Source organism: Sminthopsis crassicaudata, chromosome 4, assembly GCF_048593235.1.
Source record: "Sminthopsis crassicaudata isolate SCR6 chromosome 4, ASM4859323v1, whole genome shotgun sequence".
Lineage (NCBI taxonomy): Eukaryota > Metazoa > Chordata > Mammalia > Dasyuromorphia > Dasyuridae > Sminthopsis > Sminthopsis crassicaudata.
The window spans coordinates 326,318,694-326,340,462 of NC_133620.1; the positions used below are offsets into that span (position 1 = coordinate 326,318,694).

At 33.6% G+C, this 21,769-nt stretch overlaps 1 protein-coding gene across 3 annotated transcripts in view; it reads right to left on the reverse strand.

The window, feature by feature from the left end:
- WIPI1 (WD repeat domain, phosphoinositide interacting 1) overlaps positions 1–21,769 on the reverse strand; it is a 56,448-nt gene that overhangs the window by 19,648 nt on the left and 15,031 nt on the right. For all 3 annotated transcript variants that reach the window (XM_074260604.1, XM_074260603.1, XM_074260605.1), the window contains exon 4: positions 14,245–14,341. In XM_074260604.1, coding sequence (XP_074116705.1) covers positions 14,245–14,341 — 97 coding nt within the window. The remainder of the gene's footprint in view (positions 1–14,244; positions 14,342–21,769) is intronic.

A 21,769-nucleotide genomic window follows, 5' to 3' on the forward strand; every position in this document is an offset into this window, starting at 1 on the left:
AGGAAATGATGAAAAAAAGTTGGAAGAGATTTCAAACTACATTATCACAGTCACCAATAAAAATAACTTGATATTGGTTAAAAAATGGAAAAGCCGATCAACAGGAGCATGTTAGGTATATAAGACATAGAAAAAGTGTTCCAAACACTCCATGACACAAAATACTAGGGGTATGGACTTTGTTATTCAATAAAAACTACTGGGAGAACTGAAAAGCAGTTTAGGAGAAATTAAGCTTATAATATCTCACATTAAATTTTATAATTCTTTCTATAATAAGCTCCAATTAAAAACAATTTTGAGGTTGTAGCTCATACTCATTATATTGAAAAAGAAGATCAAAAAAGGAAAGCAAAATGACACTAATATACCCTTCCTGGTGCTGTGAACTGATCTGATAATTTTGGGTAGTAATTTGGTACTACATCCATAGATTATTAAACTGTATATATACCCCCCAAAAGTCAAAACATTAAGGAAAATGAGCCAGATGGACAAAAATATCTGTAACAGCATTTTTTGTTATAGTAGAGAGCTAGAAACAAAGTGAATGAATATCAGTTGGGGAATGGCCAAACAAATTAGGATATATAATTTTAAGAAAATATTATGGGACTACTGTTATTGTTGCTATTCAGTCATTTCAGTTGGGTCAGATTCTTCGTGATCCTATTTGGGGTTTTCCTGGCAAAGATACTAGAGCAGTTTGCCATTTCCCTCTCCAGCTCATTTAGATGAAAAAACTAAAGCAAGCAGGGTTAAGTGACTTGCTCAAAATCACATATCTAGTGTTTGAGCCTGGACTTGAACTCAGGTCTTCCTGACACCAGATCTCAAACCATGCTCAATAGAATGACCAAACATGACTCCAAAGACTAATGACCAACTATATCTCCCATTTTTTGGAGAAAGATGTGGGCTGTAGGTGTAGAATTAAACAATATTTTTTTCAGCTATGACCAATATAGCACAAATTTATTTTTCTTGATTACACTTCTTCATTACAAGAAAGATCTTATATTTTGGAGATTAGGAATGGAAGAATAGCAATAGTGATTTGGAAGGAAAGGGGAAAAATATTAAACATTTTAAAATATCCCCCTCTTCTCAGGATATTCAGAAGGGAACAAAAATAAGCAAAGTAATGTTCTTATTGTCATGTTAAATTTATATATGTTTTAAAGTTATATTAATAGATTCATGATTTCATATACAATCCTTTTTTCCTGGCCTCCTATGAATATGGAAATATTTGTATTTGATGATGACCTTTTAAGTTCACGATCATATTATTTTATATGCACTCTATCCTGCTATATAAATCTACCTTAAAGCTATATCTAAGATTTACCTGCAGGCATCTTAAAAATTATGTGCCTCATTATAATGGTAATATTAGTAATATATTAATCACTTGTATAATAATCCACAGAACAACAAATATAAAAGAATAATAGCAAGATAGTCAGTTGTCCAAATTTCTACTTGAATCTCATTGAAAAAGTTAAAAAGTACAAGATAGCCATAGTAGGAGCAAACAATAAGAGTGGCTCAGGCAGTGGATGGAGAATCAGCTTTGGACCGGGATCTAGTCCCATAACCCATAGATTGATTGTCTATTCTTAAGCTAACCATTTGCTGCCCCATGTAATTCTAAGAATATAAAGTGAAGATGTGCATTAGTGGGGATGGGGTGCATGGGCAGTATTTCTTCACAGTGAATTTCCAACAATTAAAATACAGGTTCAACCTAAAACCAAAACCCAACAACCATTTATGCTTATATAGCACTTTAAAGGCCAAAGAACTTTCCTACAACTCTGAGATGTATTATTATCCACTTTATACAGATGAGGAAACAGGATGAAAAGTCAAATGGTTAACCAGAGAAATAAGATTAGTGTAAGAGCCAGAATTCCTGCCTACTTTCTAATTTTAAGAAAGCATTTTTTTCTAGTAGGAAAGAGTGAATAAGACCCCAGCAAAAACAAACAAAATCCTTGTCCTTGGAAGCTAGGAAAATCATAGGAGGGGGATTAGCAGGAGAGGACTTGAATTACTAAATACAATCAGAAAGCCAAAGCATTTCAGGAAAGCTGGGAGAAGCATTGACAGAATTATCTAGTCCTTAAATGGGCATTTGGTCCTTAAGTGGGTCTTTGTTATTGTGGGCCCTGGTTGAATTCCTTATCCAATTCCTTGCATTGACAAAAATCATCATGACCCCACAGTTATAAATCCAATCAGAAGGCCAAATTATAAATATCAACCCTTAGGAATGTAGTTTCTATTGAAGTAGCCATAGTGTCACAGAAATTTAGCCTTCTTACGAAACACCACAACAATGCATTCACTTTTTTTCCTTGTTATGGTTATGGCTCTATGGTATCACTAGTTCTTTTTTTTTTTTTTTAATGACTTAAGCAGGTCTATTTAAAAATTTTATTTATTTATTATACCTTTTTATTTACAAAACACATGCATGGGTAATTTTTCAACACTGACCCTTGCAAAATCTTCTGTTCCAAATTTTCCCCTCCTTCCTTCCCATTCCCCTTCCCTAGATAGCAAGTAGTCCAATACATGTTAAATATGTTAAATCCAATATATGTATACATATCCATACAGTTATCTTGCTGCACAAGAAAAATTGGATCTAGAAAGAAAAAAAAAACCTGAGAAAGAAAACAAAATGCAAGAAAACAATAACAGAAAGGGTGAAAATGCTATGTTGTGGTCCACACTCAGTTCCTACAGTCTTCTCCCTGAGTGTAGATGGCTTTCTTCATTACTCAACAATTGGAACTAGTCTGAATCAACTCATTGTTGAAGAGAGCCACGTCCATCCGAATTGATCATTGTACAGTCTTCTTGTTGCCATGGTTCTGCTCATTTCACTTAACATCAGTTCATATAAGTCTCTCCAGGCCTCTCTGAAATCATCCTGCTGGTCATTTCTTACAGAACAATAATATTCCATAACATTCATATACCATAATTTATTCAGCCCTTCTCCAATTGATGGGCATCCATTCAGTTTCCAGCCACTATGAAAAGGACTATCAGATGTCACTAGTTCTTTAGAAATTTAGCCTGCTCTCAACAGCATAATAAAATTTTTGTCTCTTGATTGGAAGATGATCTCAAACTTACAAATTCTTTTGAGATTCCTTGTGACATTTGCCCCAAACTCCAATACATGTTTGAGGTTCAACCCTCATACCCCATCATTACCATTGCCAAGAAATGATGGGCCAGGACAAACCTCACTCATTGTACAACTGCCTGGTAATAAAGTCAACCAAAATCACTAATACTTGTGCCACTTTCAATGAAAACAACAGAAATTTCATAATGATCTAACACTAAATAAACTGCTAATTGTCAAAATAATTTTAGATCATGTGAAACTGAAAAACACACACTTTTTTTTCTTTTAAAGATTTAGACTAAAAAATTGCACTGGTGTTCCTCTTCTACCAAATTTCATCAGCTATTGGGCTTCAATATGAGTTGTAAGTTGATATTAGGAAAAGAAAAAACAGAACTTAAGTTTTTAAATGTTATCTAATTAATATTAACTATAATCTATTTGGCAGAAATCAGGGCCAGAATCCCTGCCTTTTGGATTCCTTGAATTTTTAATTTACAGCATATTTTTTTCAGGTAGTATTACTAATAATAGATTTCAACATCTATCACCACTGTCTATTCAACACCAGCTAAGATAAGGAAGAACTTTGGCCTGTGATACATAGGGGTCATTAATAGTTTACTACATCTATGGAGGGTGAACAGACCCTGGAGCAAAATTACTGCTGGCCTGATTTTGCATGTATATTTCTATGTGGCCTGAATCAATCCATCAATTTTCCATGAAAGGTTATGAGTACTGTCATGGTTGTAGAATTGGTAAATCTTTTTGATGGTTTATGTCTCTTAATTGCTTAGAGTAAGGACTGCTGGGCTGTCAGGAAATTGAGTTTTCTTGTGGCTAACCATTTTAAAGGAAATCATGAAATCTTTGAGTCAATAGGAGTTGCAAAGTTAAAGAAATTAAGTTATGTCAGAAATGGATTCGCCTGGCAGCTTAAAAGTTATCAATTGTCATTTATTCACCAAACCCAAATGACATTAGAAATGAGCAGTCCTACTTACTAAAAAAGTGCTCTTCAATCTAACATGTGAAATCCCACTAGGAATTAGAATACAGAGATTAGGTTCTCTGAGCCAGTGTCCTCCTTACAATTTCACTAGAAGATGTAAACAGATTCATGACTTCATCTGTGTGATTAACTCCATCTGCTTAAATTTGCTTCATACCTTGAATAGACATTTTGGTGATTTTTAAAAATGTAATTAATTTAGTAATTTAGTTTTTTTTCCCAATGAACCCAAATCTATTTTTCCCCTGCCTTCCATCATCCACTGGAAATATAAAATAGAACATTTATAACTAATAGGCAAGCATAAGCTGAGCAAATTCGAAAACTGGCCATGCCCAAAACATAAGTCTGTCTTTGTAACCATTACATCTCTATCAGAAGGTGGATAGCATACTTTATCATTAATCCTCTGCAACTGTGTTTGGTTACCATCATGATCATAGTTTTTCTTTCTTTTTTTTTTTTTTCTATTATAGCTTTTTATTAACAGATATATGCATGGGTAATTTTATAGCATTGACAATTGCCAAACCTTTTGTTCCAATTTTTCCCTTCCTTCCCCCCACCTTATCCCTCAGATGGCAAGTTGACCAATACATATTACATATGTTAAAGTATAAATTAAATACAATATATGTATACATGTCCAAACAGTTATTTTGCTGTGCAGAAAGAATTGGACTTTAAAATAGTGTACAATTAGCCTGTGAAGGAAATCAAAAACGCATGTGGACAAAAATAGAGGATTGGGAATTCTATGTAGTGATTCATAGCCATCTCCCAGAGTTCTTTTGCTGGGTGTAGCTGGTTCAATTCATTACTGCTCTATTGGAACTGATTTGGTTCATCTCACTGTTGAAGATGGCCAGGTCGATCAGAATTGATCATCATATAGTATTGTTATTGAAGTATATAATGATGATCATAGTTTTTCAAAATTCTGTTTCTTTTACAATATTAATGTCTTTATAGAAACTGCTCTGGTTCTGTTCCATTTCTCTCTAAACCAATTTATGCTATACAGGATTCTCTGAAATAGTTTTTCTTTACCATTTCTTACAGCATGTTAACCATATATTCATTTACTTTAATTTGTTCAGCTATTCCCCAATTAAAGGACACACTCTCAGAGGCTAATCCTTTTTTTTAATCACCTCATTAGAATGAAATTTGTTTTGCTTTCTACTATTTCCTTATTGTCATTATCCTTCAGTTTAACCTTCATCCCTATCTCTACTCATTAATATTGACTGGGTTTAACATATTTGATATAAGTATATTTATATATTTTCATATAAATATACTTTCCATAAAATTCTGTGTCAATATCAGATAAGAGTGAAGTTCAACTGACATTTGCTCTCTCTCCATCTTTTCCTCCACGCTTTAATATTTTTCTTCTCAAACACTTCAATTATAAGAAATAGCAAGTTTCTCCCCTCCCCTCCCCTCCCTTCCCTTCCTTCCTTCAAATAGAATATTTTTACCCTATCTTTACTTTCCTCTCTTAAAACGCTCAGCATAGAACCAATTCACCTCTAGGTCCTCTTTTCTCCCATTTCCAAAAGAGAAGAGAAATAGGTAAGAGTAAAGTCAGTGAGGCATCTTCTCTTAAAAAAAAATGCATTAAGACAGGTCAAAAAGAAGCACAAATACAAATACAGTTTTGAAAACTACTGCTAGAAATGATTTCCTTAAAAAGTAATCTCTGTAAAACAGAGTTGCAGTTCCATGCATAATCCTCTTTTCTTCTGTTCTACTATGTATATGGAATATATATTTTATTTGCTATTAAATTTCAGATTTTTTAAAAAGTCATTTAAGTTCTAAAAAGACAATTATTTCTTCTCCCCCTACTAGAAGTTAACAATATATCATCATATAGCTTCTTCCAAATACACAAATAAATTTACCTTTCTTTAGACTCTTCAGTTTGCATTTCAATTTTCCTACTCAGCTCTGATTTTTTCATTAAATATCTCTATTTCAGTACTCAAGTTTTGTAAGGCAAGTTATTCTAGTTGTAAAATATTGTTTTTGGGGGGCAGCTAGGTTGGCACAGTGGATAGAACACCAGTTCTGAAGTCAGGAGGACCTGAATTCAAATCTGTCCTTAGACACTTAACACTTCCTAGCTTTGTAACCCTAGGCAAATGGCTTGACCCTAGTCACTTCAGCAAAAAAAAAAAAAAATACACACACACACACACACACACACACACACATATATTGTTTATTTATTATCTTTTGCCTTTTGGAATATTATATTCCAAGACTTCCTCTCATTTATAATTGCAAATGCCACCATTTTTGTGATCTTGACTATATAGTTCCTTATATTTTGAATGTGTCTTTTGGCATGCTTGCAAATAATTTTTTAAAATATGGGATTGTAGATATAATATTCCTAGTTTTTCTCTTGGCAAGTTCTTTTTGGAGTTGATTATAGATTTGTTATCTGTGCCCTCTAGTTCTAATTTATATGGATTGTTTTCATTTAGGATTTCTTCAGACTATTATTGTTTTATGTAAATGAGCCATTCAGCAAATCTCTCTATATAAAGTGATATTTATATAATGTGAATTTGCTCAGATATGGGGAAGGGAAGGAGGAAAGGTAGTTAAAAAGTGAGCTCCATGTCTTTGGATGGGAGGGGTGGCCCACAGTTCAAAGAATATATTGGGGGGGGGACTGAGGATAGATAAGCAAGAGTAGGAGGAAGAATAAATGTACCCAAACAACTTGGGGGTCTGTCCAGAGCAAAAGAAAAGAACATAGAGGAACAAATACATGGAGGCCAGACATAGACAAGAGGATAGGTATAAGATGCAGCAAGATAAGATAGACAACACGTATTGCCCAGGAACAGGCACTTAGTACCTAGTAAGAATGGCCAGAAGACAGATTTGTAGGGACCAGATATGCTGGCAGGGGGTGGAGAAGGTTTCAAGCCAAGGCCCTAATTTGGTGATGATGATGGTGGTTTCTGTGCATCTGTTCTTCTGATTTCACTTGGAGAGTTTTTTGTTGTTGTTGTTGTTTTTTTACCTTAGGGGTTGGTTTGGTTTGTTTTTTTGGTAGAGGTGGTGTGGGAGACTATAAAGTATCAAGCCAAGAGGCAGGAGCAGAGAGAGAGCACAATACTGTAGAATAAACATAGGTATCTTTTCGGAATGTGGATTTCTTTCAGAGTTCTTTATATAAAGCTGAATTTATGTAATGAAAATTTACAAAAAATAAGAACTATCTGTATAGTATCCAGGCCCTACCCCTCCTTAAAAAATCATGATTTTCAGCTCTTTAAATTTTCTTTGACCTATTTTTCAAGTCACTTTAAAAAAATTTTTTTTATTAATTTTATAATTATAACATTTTTTGGCAGTATATGTGCATAGGTAATTTTTTACAACATTATCCCTTGTACTCCCTTCTGTTCTGAATTTTTCCCCTCCTTCCCTCCACCTCCTGCCCTAGATGGCAGGCATTCCCATACATATTAAATATGTTATAGTATATCCTAGGTACAATATATATGTGCAGAACCAAATTTTGTTGTTGTTGTTGTTGTTGCAAAGGAAGAATTGGATTCGGAAGGTAAAAATAACCTGGGGATCAAGTCACTTTTTTATTAAAGATTTTTATTTTCAAAACATATGCACAGATAATTTTTCAACATTGACCCTTGCAAAACCTTGTGTTCCAAATTTCCCTGCTTTCCCGTACTTCCTCCCCTAGATGGCAAGTAATCCAATATATAGTTAAACGATTTAAAAATATATGTTAAACCCAATAAATGTATACATATTTACACAATTAATTTGCTGCACAAGAAAAATCAGATCAAAAAGGAAAAAAAGAAACGAGGAAAAAACACAAAACGCAAAGGACAACAAAAAGAGTGAAAATGCTATGTTACTGTAATCCAGACTCAATTTCCTCAGTCCTCTCTCTCTTTCTCTGGGTGTAAATGGCTATCTTCATCACAAGATCATTGGAACAGGTTTGAATCATCTTAATGTTGAAAAGAGCCATATCCATCAAAATTGATCATCATATAATCTCGTTGTTGCCATATACAATGATCTCCTGGTTCTGCTCATTTCACTCAGTATCAGTTCAAGTAAGTCTCTCCAGTCCTCTCTGAAATCATCCTGCTGATTGTTTCTTACAGAACAATAATATTCCAGAACATTTATATACTACAACTTATTCAGCCATTCTCTAACTAATGGACATCCACTCAGTTTCCAGTTTCTTGACACTACAAAATGAGCTGTCAAACATTTTTTTTTTTTTTTGCACATATGGATCCTTTTTCCTTTTTTATGATCCCTTTGGGATACACTTGATCAAAGGGTATGCAATTTTATTGCCCTTTGGGTATAGTTCAAAATTGCTCTCCAATCTGGAATTATGCCCCAAAAGTTATCAAAATGTGCATACCCTTTGACCCAGCCATACTACTACTGGGCTTATATCCCAAGGAACTACTAAAGAAGGGAAAGGGACCTGTATGTGCCAAAATGTTTGTGGCAACCCTTTTTATAGTGGCTAGAAGCTGGAAGATAATGGATGTCCACATCAATTGGAGCAAGGTTGGGTAAATTATGGTATATGAATGTTATGGAATATTATTGTTCTGTAAGAAATGACCAACAGGAGAAATACAGAGAGGCTTGGAGAGACTTACATCAACTGATGCTAAGTGAAACGAGCAGAACCAGAAGATCATCATATACTTCAACAATGATACTGTATGAGGATGTATGCTGATGGAAGTGGATATCTTCAACATAGAGAAGAGCTAATCCAATTCCAATTGATTAATGATGGACAGAATCAACTACATCCAGAAAAGAACACTGGGAAATGAGTGTAAACTGTTATTTTTACCTTCTGAATCCAATTCTTCCTGTGCAACAAGAAATTAGGTTCTACACACATATTGTATCTAGAATATACTGTAATATAATTAACATGTATAAGACTGCCTGCCATCTGGGGGAGGGGGTTGGGGGAGGAAGGGAAAAAATCTGAATAGAAGTAAGTGCAAGGGATAATGTTGTAAAAAATTACCCATGCATATGTACTGTCAAAAAAAAAGTTATAATCATAAAATAAAATAAAAATTAAATTAAAAAAAATTGCTCTCCAGAATGAGTGGATCAGTTCACAACTCCACCAACAATGTACTAGTGTCCCAGTTTTCCCACATCTCCTCCAACATTTGTCATCTTTTCCTGTCATCTTAGCCAATCTGAGAAGTGTGTAGTGGTACCTCAGAGTTGTCTTAATTGCATTCCTCTGATCAATAGTGATTTAGAGGGGCAGCTAGGTGGCGCAGTGGATAGAGCACCAGCCTTGAATTCAGGAGGACCTGAGTTCAAATCTGTTTTCAGACACTTAACACTTCCTAGCTGTGTGACCCTGGGCAAGTCACTTAACCCGTCTCCAAAAAAAAATAAAATAAAAAAATAAAAAAAAATAGTGATTTAGAGCACCTTTTTGTATGGCTAGAAATGGTTTCATATATTGGATTACTTGCCATCTAGGGGAGGGGCTGGGGAGAAAGAGGAGAAAATTTGGAATACAAGGTTTTACAAGGGTCAATGTTGGAAAATCATCCAAGCATATGCTTTGAAAATTAAAAATCTTTAATAAAAACAAAATAGAAAGTTTTAATTTCTTCATCTGAAAATTGTCTGTTCATATTCTTTGACCATTTATTGATTGGAGAATGGCTTGAATTCTTATAAACTTGAGCCAATTCCCCTAAATATTTTAGAAATAAAATTATTTTTAGAAATAAATCAGAACCCTTGAATTAAAAAAAAAAATTTCCCCACTTTATTGTTTCCCTTATAATTTTGTCTGCATAGGTTTTGTTTGTACAAAAACTTTTTAACTTAATATAATCAAAATTATCTATTTTGTGTTCAATAATGCACTCTGGTCTTCTTTGGCCACAAATTCTTACCTTCTCCACAGAGAGGTAAACTATCCTGTGTTCTTCTAATTTGCTTATAATATCACTCTTTATGTCTAAATCATGAAACCACTTTGGGTTCATATTGATATAAGATGTTAGGTGTGGGTCAATGCCTAGTTTCTGCCATACTAATTTTCAATTTCCCAGCAGTTTTTATCCCAAGTTCTTATCCCAAAAGCTGAGGTCTTTGGGTTTGTCAAACACTAGATTACTATAGTCATTAACTATTTTGTCTTCTGAACCTAATCTATTCCACTGATTGATTACTCTATTTCTTAGCCAGTACCAAATGGTTTTGATGACCATTACTTTAAATATAGTTTTAGGTCTGATACAGCTAGGCCACCTTCATTTGTAATTTTTTTCATTAATTCCATTGAGATTCTTGACTTTTTGTTATTATTTTTTCTAGATCTGTAAAATAATTTTTTGGGAGTTTGGTGTAGCACTGAATAAGTAGATTAATTTAGGTAATATTGTCATTTTTAACTATTTAGCTCGGGCGTATCTATTAACACTTGATATTTTTCCATTTGATTAGATCTGACTTTATTTGCATGGAAAGTGTTTTGTAGTTGTGTTCATATAGTTCCTAACTTTGCCTAGGGAGATAGATTCTCAAATATTTTATATTATCTACAGTTATTTTAAATGGAATTTCTCTTTGTATCTCTTGCTGCTGGACTTGGTTGGTCCATCTCTTGCTGATGATTTCTGTGGATTTATTTTGTATCCTGCAACTTTGCTAAAGTTGTGAATTGTTTCTAGTAGTTTTTTAATTAATTCCCTAAGTATACCATCATATCATCTGCAAAGAGTGATAATTTAGTTTCCTCATTACCTACTTTAATCTTTTTTTCTTCTCTTATTGCCAAAGCTAACATTTCTAAAACAATACTGAATAGTAATGGTGATAGTGGGCAATCTTGTTTTACCCCTGATCGTATTGGAAATAGTTCTAGTTTGTCCCTATACATATGATGCTTGCTGATAGTTTTAAATAAAGCAACTAATCATTTAAAAAAAAAAACTCTATTTGTTCTTATACTCTCTAGTGTTTTTAATAAAAATGGCTGTTGGATTTTGTCAATTTTTTTTTTTTTGCATCTATTGAGATAATCATATGATTTTTGTTAGTTTGGTTATTGCTCAATTCCTGGTTATAAATCCTACTTGGTCATGGTGTATTATCCTGGGGATGACTTACTGTAATCTCTTTGCTAATATTTTATTTAAGCTCTAATAATATTTAAGATAATATTTATTAGGGAAATTGGTCTATAATTTTCTCTGTTTTCACCCTACCTGATTTCAGTATCAGCACCATATGTGTGTCATAAAAAGGAATTTGGTAGGACTCCTTCCTTCCCTATTTTTTCAAACAGTTTGCATAGTATCGGAATTAATCACTTTTTAAATATTTTGTTTTTACATGTAAATTCCACATGAAATTCACATGTAAATCCATCTGGCCCTGGAGATTTTTTCATAGGGAGTTGACTTATAGCTTACTTTCCTCTTCTGTTAATCTGGGAAATCTATATTTTTGTAAATATTCCACTATTTCACTTAGCTTATCAGATTTATTGACATATAATTGGGCAAAATAACTCCTAATTATTGCTCTAATTTCCTCTGAATTGGTGGAAAGTTCTTACTTTTCATTTTTGATACTAACAATTTGTTTTTCTTCTTTCCTCAAGTCGCTTTTCCCTATCAGGTACCTTGATTTTATTCTAATATTTCTTGCTGCCTAGTAGTCATTGATTTGTATTTGGCTTATTCTAGTTTTAGTTTATTCTAGTATTCTAGAGTCTGTTATTTAGGTAAGGTTTATCACTTACTCTTCTAAATCACTTATTAGTGCTCCAATTCCTTCCTCCAGAGTTTCCTTGCTTCATTTCTTCCAGGATTCATGTAGTCCTCCTGCAATTCTTCTTGCTTTTTAAAAAGAATTATCTATATCTAAGAAATATATTTTATACTGTTTTTTTTTTTTTAGTCATGTCTCCACCTTTAGTTCCTAAACTAGGACTTGTTCAGGTGCAGGTTTTGTTCCCTGATGATCAGAAGTTGCCAATGCTGCTTGGTATTACTTTGATTCCTCTGGATTCCTATAATGACCTCTGTATCCCTGGGTTAATAAGTTCCTTTGTATCTTGTCAACACTACTTGGTCTCATCCTGGCCCAATGTCTCATTCTTGCTCCCCTGAACTGCTATGTTGACCATTTTATTCCTGTGTTAAGTTCTCTTGGATCTTTGAATTTCATAGCTCTGGATCACCAGGGTAATCTTTATGGCATGTTAAGAAAGTGCTAGGGATTCTGGAGCCCCTTTTCACCTACTGCTCCTTGAGACTTCTTAGAGTTATCTGAGGGACTTTTTGGAGGGACCCTTTTCTCTTGCCTCCTTGTGACACAGGAGGCTACTGGTTTGTTTATGTTGGCACTGATCTTGCTGATGAGTCCCTTTCCATTTATTTAGCCATAGGCTTCTAACTTGTAAGGTAGAAGAAATCACCTTGATATCCCTTCTTCTACCTTCTTTCAGCTAAAAATCTTGCCAATTACTTCACTGGTAAAGATTGAGGCCATCTGCCAAGAGTTCTATCTCCCTTCCTTCTTTTCATCTCAAAGCCCTTAGACAGCTTCCCCCACGATTTCCACTATTTCCCCCAGTCTCACCTGAAGAAGAGGCCCTTTTCCTTATCAAGACAAACTCTTCTATATGCACTCTTGATTCAAATCAATTCTATCTTCACCAGATTTTTTTCCTCTCCTAGCTTCTCAATAATCATCACTCTCTCTCCTTCATTGTACACCAACATGTATGTCTCTATCACACATTAAGAAAACAACAACAAACCCTCAATGGATCCTTGACTACTCATTCTCTTACCTCTCATATCTAACTTTTTGCTAAATATCCAATCTGTTGCCAATCCTTGTTAATTTTATATTTATAATATCTATCAAATATATCTTTCTCATCTGATACTGCCATCAATATGGTACAAACTCTCATCTCCTCACGTCTAGATTATTGCAATAGTTTATTAGTTGGTCTGCTTGACATGTCTCTCCTGACTCCTGACACAAGTCTTTCTTCCATTCAGCTGCCAAAGTGACTTTCCTAAAGTACAGGTCCAAACTTATTGGCATTCAAATACTTTCATAACTGCTACCCTCTTTCAGTCTTCTTACATGTGAGACTTCTCTACATCTTTGAACTAGTAAATCTAGCCTCAATGATATTCTTTGTACATGATACAATCTCCAAACTCTGGGCATTTTCCTTGGCTGTCCCTCATACAAAAAATACTCACCTACCATCTCTACTTTCTAATTTCCTTCAGATCCCAGCTAAAATCCCATCTTACTCAGAAAATCTTTCTCATCCTCTTATTAATTCTAGTGGCCTCACCTTTGCCGTTTATTTCCAATTTATTCTGCATATAGCTCATTTGTACTTAATTGTTGCATGTTTTTCTCCTCATTAGATTGTGAGCTCCTCAAAGGTAGTGCCTGTCTTTTGTCTTTCCAAAGAATGATAATTAAATCTCAGGCACAATGCTTGATATACAGTAGGTGCTTAATAGATATTTACTGACTTATTTGTACTATATAAGGGTGTCTGAAAAGTTTCAGTATAGTAATTTTTTGGTAAATTTACAATTTTTGTACAATTTTTTTTTTGCATGTTGTTTCCTCCAATAATGAAATTCCATTTTAGTTCCTTGCTGGAGCAAAGGGATTTCCTAGAAAGGAAATTAATGTTAACTGAATACTCTAAGATTCTATGTATCTTTTTTTTTTCTTTTCTCAAGCCTCTTATTTCTCATGATAACTTTTGTATTTTTAGAGAATCTTAAAAAAAATGCTAACAGCTTAATAAGCTTCTCATATTCTGAGATGCTGTCAATATCAACTTCATAAAATTAACAAATAAATCATCCTATACTTTCTGAAAATGAGCCTCAATGAGATTTCAATGGTATCTAATATAAAAGAGAGAAGTATCCATTTGTGAATTCTTTGGAGCATTTGCTTTTTATAGGGTGTTTTTTTTGGTTTGTTTTTTACTTACCTGTTGGGTTTACAGGTATATCCAGGATAGTCTTCAATAATTTCATATCTTTAATGTTGTGAATATAAATGGATTCCTCCAGGCACACCAGCAGCCTCTGCAACCACACAGACATGCAAAACTACTGAACCAAATTCCTTAAAATATAGCGGAAACTATATGAAATTACTCAGGATTAAATGTGAAGCCCTATACTTGCTTTAAAAAACTAAACTGCACAACACAAGATGGAGTTTTTTAGATGACAGACTCTTCATCTAAAACAAAACCCCCCAAATATTGAGGCTTTTGAGTGGACTCAATCATTCAAAAAGTTAATGGGATCTTTGGCTGCATTAACAGTATTACAATGGACAAAATGAGAAAACTGATTATTCTCCTATACTCTGCTCTTCTCAGACCATATCTAGAATATTGTGTTTACTTCTAGGTACAGCATTTTTAGAGTAACACTGAAAAGTTAGAGTGGAACAGATGAAGAGTGACTAGAAAAGTTATGGGATTCAAAACCCACACCATAGCAAAGTTGATTCAAGAAACTAGGGATATTTTAACCTGGAGAAGAGAAGAAAAGGGGCTGCTTTCAAGCATATGAATGGCTGTCATGAGAAGGGAGATAAAAATTATTTCACTTTGATCCTGAAGACAAAATTAAAACTAATAGGTCAAAGTTACAAATAAGTAAATTTTCACTCAGAGGAAAAAACTTATAATTAGTGCTATTTGAAAGTTTAATGGGCCCAAGAGGTAAAGTTTTATAGGATTTAGAGCTGGAGAGAACATTAGAAATTTTCTAGATCAAACTTTTTATTTTACAAAAGCAAAAATATCTTAGGTTTGGAAAAGGAATGACTTGTCCAAGATCACAAAGACAGCAAGAAATAGAGCCAGAATTTGAATCCAGATATTCTTTTTGAACTCTTTCTACTTTTCTTTGCTTTTGTCTATGTGATCACTATAGGTCTTCAAATAGAAGCTAGATATCCACTTGCTAGAAGGGAAAATTCCCCCATACCTATGGCGTGGAAAAAATGACCTCTGAGACTCTATGATTTCACAGCAACTGACCTGAATCTAACTTGTACAGGTAAACATCATGCATACACCCCCCTAATGAATCTGATAGGAAAAAAAAAAAAAAGAAAAACCTTAAATAATTATATTTTCTAATTGAAGTCAGTCATTTTCATTTCTGTGTGTATTATTTACATAGAGTAATAGATCCAAAACATTTTCTGCTTAGAACTGCTGAGACCCATTTTAATATTTAGCAAAATGTCAGTAATTCTGTTAGATCTACTTCAAGGGCTCTCTTTCAAAGTTGACAATGAAGTTTCCTTTCTTTGTATATTTCATGACACCATGCTTTACTTGCCTTTCTCTAAGCACAAAACAGTCCCTTTTGTCCAAATCTTTCTACTCTTTCCTAAAGCAGTCCTGGCAAACTGTTAGAAAGGTAAAGTTTGTCTTCAGTTCTTTTGCTATTTCCCCTACAAAAAGGTATACAAGCTCCTCATGTTTTTCCTTAATTGTTATGTATGTATGTTATTCTGGCTTACTATGTATGCCTTTTTCTTTTATTTTTTTATTTTTTTAAATTACTATATTTTTTCAATAGAATGACATCCAATTATCCAGATATATCTAGTTCTTGTTTTAATTATGTTAGAATAAAAAGTTAAAATATTTTATTTCTCCTTTTTACACTCAAACTCATTTATCACATATAAATCATGTAAATCACATCATCCTCACACTAATCTTCCAATACCCTCCACCCCCATTTAGGAAAAAAGTAGCACCACTACTGGCAGAAAAATGCACTTTGTCCTTGCTGGAGAGACTGGTTGGTCACAACTGGAAGGAATATGAAGAAGCAAAAGCAACTAATTTCTCTAGCTCCAACAAGCTGTCTCTCAACTGGTTTCTTTTTTACTTCTCCTGTGCTAGGATGAGAGACCAATGCAATTAATAGAGACTGGAAAAGCTACCGAGTCCTTCTCATGCAGCAAAGATTAAACCTCAAATCTGAAACTTGAATGAAAAAATGCATTCCAGATAAAAAGTCACTTTCCAAAGCATTGTTTTCCCTTTCTGTAACAAATACTTGCTCTTAAAAGCTATCTTTCCTTCTCAAAGGTAAGCATGAAATTGCCAGGCTCATACTCGAGTTGGACCTTGAAAGTCATTTAGTCCAGTTTCTGGTTTTAGAGATGAAGAATCTGAGCCCTAGTGAAGTAAAGTGACTTAATCCAAAGCCAAACAGATAGTGTCAAATTGAAAATTGAAACTCAGATTCACTTAATTCCAAATTCTTTCTCCCCTCTTATATATAAGATCTGAATTACAAATGATTTTGCCATTATTACTACATAATTCTGGGTGAGATTTTCAAAGATAATGAAGGTTGCTAAAGGAAAGGTACAGCCAAATAGCAGGAAAAAAATGGGGGTATCATAAGGAAGAAGAGAGAATTGTGTAAATTCTGATCACTCTTTAGGACCTAGCCTAACCAATCTTAAAAGTCAATGGTAAAAAGATAAAACTAAGAATGAACTAATTTTCTTTAGACTATCATTAACTGAAAAAGATGTCCAGCAGGTTACAAACAAGTCACAAGACATCTTAGAGTTGGAAAGGACTTCAGAAGCCAACTAATATAATCTATTCCTAAAAACAAAGTTCCTTTTAAAAACTTATCCAACAATTGCTCAACAACCTTTTGATAGAGGACCTCTAGTGAGAGGGAACACATAATCTACTGAGATAACCCATTCTACTTTTAAACAAAAAAATTTTAATTGTTGAAAAGTTTTTCCTTTACTAAAGATATCTTTTTGTAACTTTCACCCACTGGGACTGACTGTGCCTTCTTAGGCTGAGAAGACTAAGTCTATTTTTCCTTTTCCATTTCTCTTCTAGTTCTTCACATACTTTAAGGTTAACTAACTTTTTTTCTCTATGTTAAACATTCCCAGGTGCTTCAATCATACAGACATGAACTCTTTCTACCATCTTGCCCCTTCTGCATATCTTCAATGGCCTTTGAACAATGACATACTGATATAATATGCCAGATGTGATAACAGGATTTTACTACTTTGTTAGTCCTGGGCACCATGACCCTTGACTGTCATATCACAATGTTGACACAAAATTAGTTTGAAGTTCAATAAAAACAATATTTTATTTAAACATTTCTCTTTAAAGTTTTCAAGTACAATACACTCAAATTATCATTCCTCCCTTGTTCCTTCTGCAGTCAACCCATTCACGTTTCACATTTTCTACTCTCTCCATATAAAAGAACATACTACACAGGGAAGAATTTTAGATCCTCCAACCATCAATTTTTCTACATAATTTAGTGGTGACCTAAATGAAATTATTATGTTATTTTAAAGAAAATGATACATTTCCACAAATCGATTTATGAAACATTCTCTTTTTTGCAGATAAAATTATTTTGGGCACTTTACAACTTAGCAATAAGGCAGAACAGGGTATATGTGGGGGGAAGCCTTTCACTTTCTTCCTTCCCCTTCACACTCCCAGTACTCTTCTCCCCTTGTTAAAATTTGCCATGTAACATTAAATACTTTGTATGTTAATAAAATTTGTTAACATAAAATATTTGGTTTTATGCTTGTTCATGGCTATCTATAAAACAAAGAAAAAAGAGAAAATGGTCCTTTATTCTATATAATCCCTTTAATTTTTATAGTGATGATGAGTGACAGGGTTAAAGAGGGTGGGGGAGAGAGTGCTAAGAATGGCAAAGGTTTTAGATCACCTATAAATTGCAATTTGACTAGTGGTAATCTAAATGTTATCTCTAGTGGTGCCACTATGACAATATGAATATATTGGTAGAATTTAAATTATATCATTCTTGATGCTTGCTATAAATGATACCACAGGAAAAAAAAGAAGTTGCTTCTAAATGGAAGAAATTTTTGATTTGCAAATAGTCCTTGAAGGAGCAAAGAAAAGAATAAACAGAGTGGATTTTATTGCACACAAAAGCAACAAGAAATATTATTTCATGGGATGGCTACTCATCTCATATGTTAGTACTAAAAAGCATAGAAAAGGAAAAAAAATCACCATGAAAAAACAAAAGCAGTTTATATATCAACAGAGGATTGCCAACGATGAAAAGGCAGAGAAATTCTATCAAGAATATATTGATTGGGGGTGGCTAGGTGGTACAGTGGATAGAGCACCAGCCTTGAATTCAGGTCCTTAACAGACACTTAACACTTTCTAGCTGTGTGACTCTGGGCAAGTCACTTAACCCCGACCTCAAGAAAGAAAGAAAGAAAAAAAAAGAATATATTGATTATATCAATAAAGTAATAAAAATCATATATTATATCAAAAGATAACAGAAAAAAACTTTTGATAAAATACAATATTCATTCCTATTAAAAACACTTGAAAGCATAGGTACAAATGAATTTTCCTTAAAATGAAAAGTAGCTACCTAAAAACATTAGTAAGCATTATTTCTAATGAAGATAAGCTAGAATCCTTCCCAGTAAGATCAAGAGAAAAACAAGGATGTCCAGTATCACCACTCTTATCCTACATTGTATTAGAACTGCTGGAATAGCAATAAGGGAAGAAAAAGAAAAAGAATCAGAATGGGCAATGAAGTAAGAAAGCTCTCTCTTTTTCGTAAACAGTATGATGATATACTTGGGAAATCTAGAGATTCAATTAAAATGCTAATTGAAACAATAATTTTAGTAAAGTATAGGTTATAAAATAAATCTTTATAAATTATCAGCATTTCTAAGTATCACCAGCAAAATCTTGCAAGAACAGATAGATAAGTGACATCCCATTTAAAAAATAACTACAAACAGCAAAAAATACCTGGGAATATCTCTGCCAGAAGAAACCCAGGAACTACATTAACATAATCATAAAACACTTTTTATACAAATAAAGTCAGGTTTAAATAACTGGAGAAATATCAATATCAAGAGTGAACAGAGTCAATAAAATAAAAATGGCAATTCATGTAAATTAATCTACTTATTCAATGCCATCCCAATTAAATCACCAAAAACCTATTTTAATGCATTAAAAAAATTTAACAAAACTAATATGGAGCAAAAAAAGGTCAAGATAATAAGGGAATCAATGGAAAAAATGAAAAAAAAAAATCCATGAAGAAAGGAAGTCTAGCAGTACCAGATTTTGAATTATATTATAAGGTGGTAATTATCAAAACTATTTTATACTGGCAAAGAAAAAGAAAAATGAATCAGTGAAAAAGAGTAGACATATTATACATAGTAACAAATGACCTTGTACTTGACAAACGTAAAGATTTAAGCTTTTGGACTAAGAATTTTGTTATATGGTAAAAATTGCTGGGAAAACTAGAAAATATTCTAACAGAAATTAAATACAGACCAGTATCTTACACCATTTACCAAGATAATATCAAAATGGATATATGACCTAGATACAAAGGAAGATATTATAAGTAAATCTGAAAAACATATAACATATGAATAGAAGGAAAATTTAGGAACAAGAGACTGAACACTGAGATGTAAAATGGCTATAAATAAAACAAATGTAGCCAAATTAGAAGGAAAACAGAAAAACTTGGGGAAAATTTATAAACAATTACTCAGATAAAGGTCTCATATCTCAAATATATAAAGAACTGTCAAATTTATAAGAATATGAATGTCTTTTCTCAATTGATAAATGTTCAGAGGAAATGAATAGGTGTTTTTTTTGATGAAAATGTCAGTTACATATAATCATATGAGAAAAAGCTCTAAATTATTATTGCTTAGAGAAATGCAAATTAAAACAACTGAAATATCTTACACCTATCAGATTGGCTAAAATGATAAAAAGGAAAAAATGACAAATGTTGAAGGGGATGAAAAAATTGAGACACAAATACAATGAGAATACAAATACAATGGAAGTGTAAACTAATGTAATCATTTTGGAGAAAAATCTGGAATTATGTCCAAAAGGATATAAAACTATGTATATCCTTTGACCCAGCAATTCTACTATTAGGTCTGTTTCTCAAGGTGAAGGAAAAGAACCTATATATTCAGAGATATTTATAGCAGCTCTTTTTATAGGTGGCAAAGAAGTAGAAATTGATGGGGGTTATCCATCAAACAGAGAATGACCAATAAGTTGTATTATGTGATTATGATGGAAAACTAACTACTGTGTTATAATAAATAATGAGGTTGATTTTTAAGAAACATGGGAAAGACTTGCATGAAATAACAAAAGAGTGAAATGAACAGAACCAAGAAACTGTTATATACAGTAACAGCAATATTGTTCAAAGAAAAACTGAAGGATTAAGTTATTCCGAGTATTATAAATATTCAAATCAGCTACAAAGAATTTATGAAGAAATATGCTATTTCCAAGAAAGAAGAGATAAATAAACAGAAGCATGCATCTTATGGTTTTATATAAATACATACACCCCTCTCTCTGTCTCTATCTTTGTCTTTCTGTCTATTTCCTTGTGACATTAAGGAAGGTGATGTTATCACTTGCAAGTGATTTAAGTGAGGGAGGGTTGTGCAAAGTCATCAGCCTCTCTTTTCTGGAGTTATCTGTATCCTGTGGCAATATATAGATCAAGATGACAGAAGGCAGCCCTGGATGCAGTGGGAAACCTTGGCCTTTTTAAGCTAAGGTCCTTTTCAGGCATCAGTTTCTTCTGTTTACCCACATCCCCATATTCAATTTTTGGAATGGAGATTTGTGTTTGGGTTAGCCTGATTCTTTTCATATTCTTGGACAGTGTGAACAGGCCCTACTTGGTCCTAGATGACATGGCTATGACTAGGTCCTAACATCAAAAGGAATCCTTGATTTGGGGCTTACTCAACTGGTGGCCCAACTTAGTTCCTTTTTCTGGCTCCTTCTCCTGGCATAGTATCTAACTTGGAGTTGGCTTCATCCCTGAATATGACTGTGATCCAACCAAGTAGTTTTGATTGTGTGGGTAGCAAGCCTCTAAGAACCCAGATGTTTGATTTCCCAAGGTACTATCCTGATCCTTCATCTTACTATGGGTCCCTCTATGGTTTGGGAATGGTCTGTTTGGTTACTATCTGATCCTATTTTCTGGCAGAGGCTCTGGAATAAGCACTACTCTTGGACAAGCATGGCCCTGTCTCCTGAAATGCCTTCTGTGTGGTGTCTGTGGTATAGGTCTTGCACTGGGAACTGTTCTGGCTCTTTTTCCCATAGAAGTTGATTAATGGGCTGTACCAACCTACATTTGGCCCTGTCTTCTATGTCTTCTATAAAGGTTTGAGTACAGGTTCCTTGGATAGATATAGGTCTGGCCCTGTCTCTTGCTATTGAACCTGGCTGTTTGCAAGACCGCCTAGCTGAAAAGATTTTGCTGAATTCTGTAGTTTTCTTATATGGTTCTGGGTTGGAGAGAAAAGTCAGTTGTTTTGCTTTGATTTTCTTTATCTTTATTCCTTTTGGTGTAGTTTTAGAACTT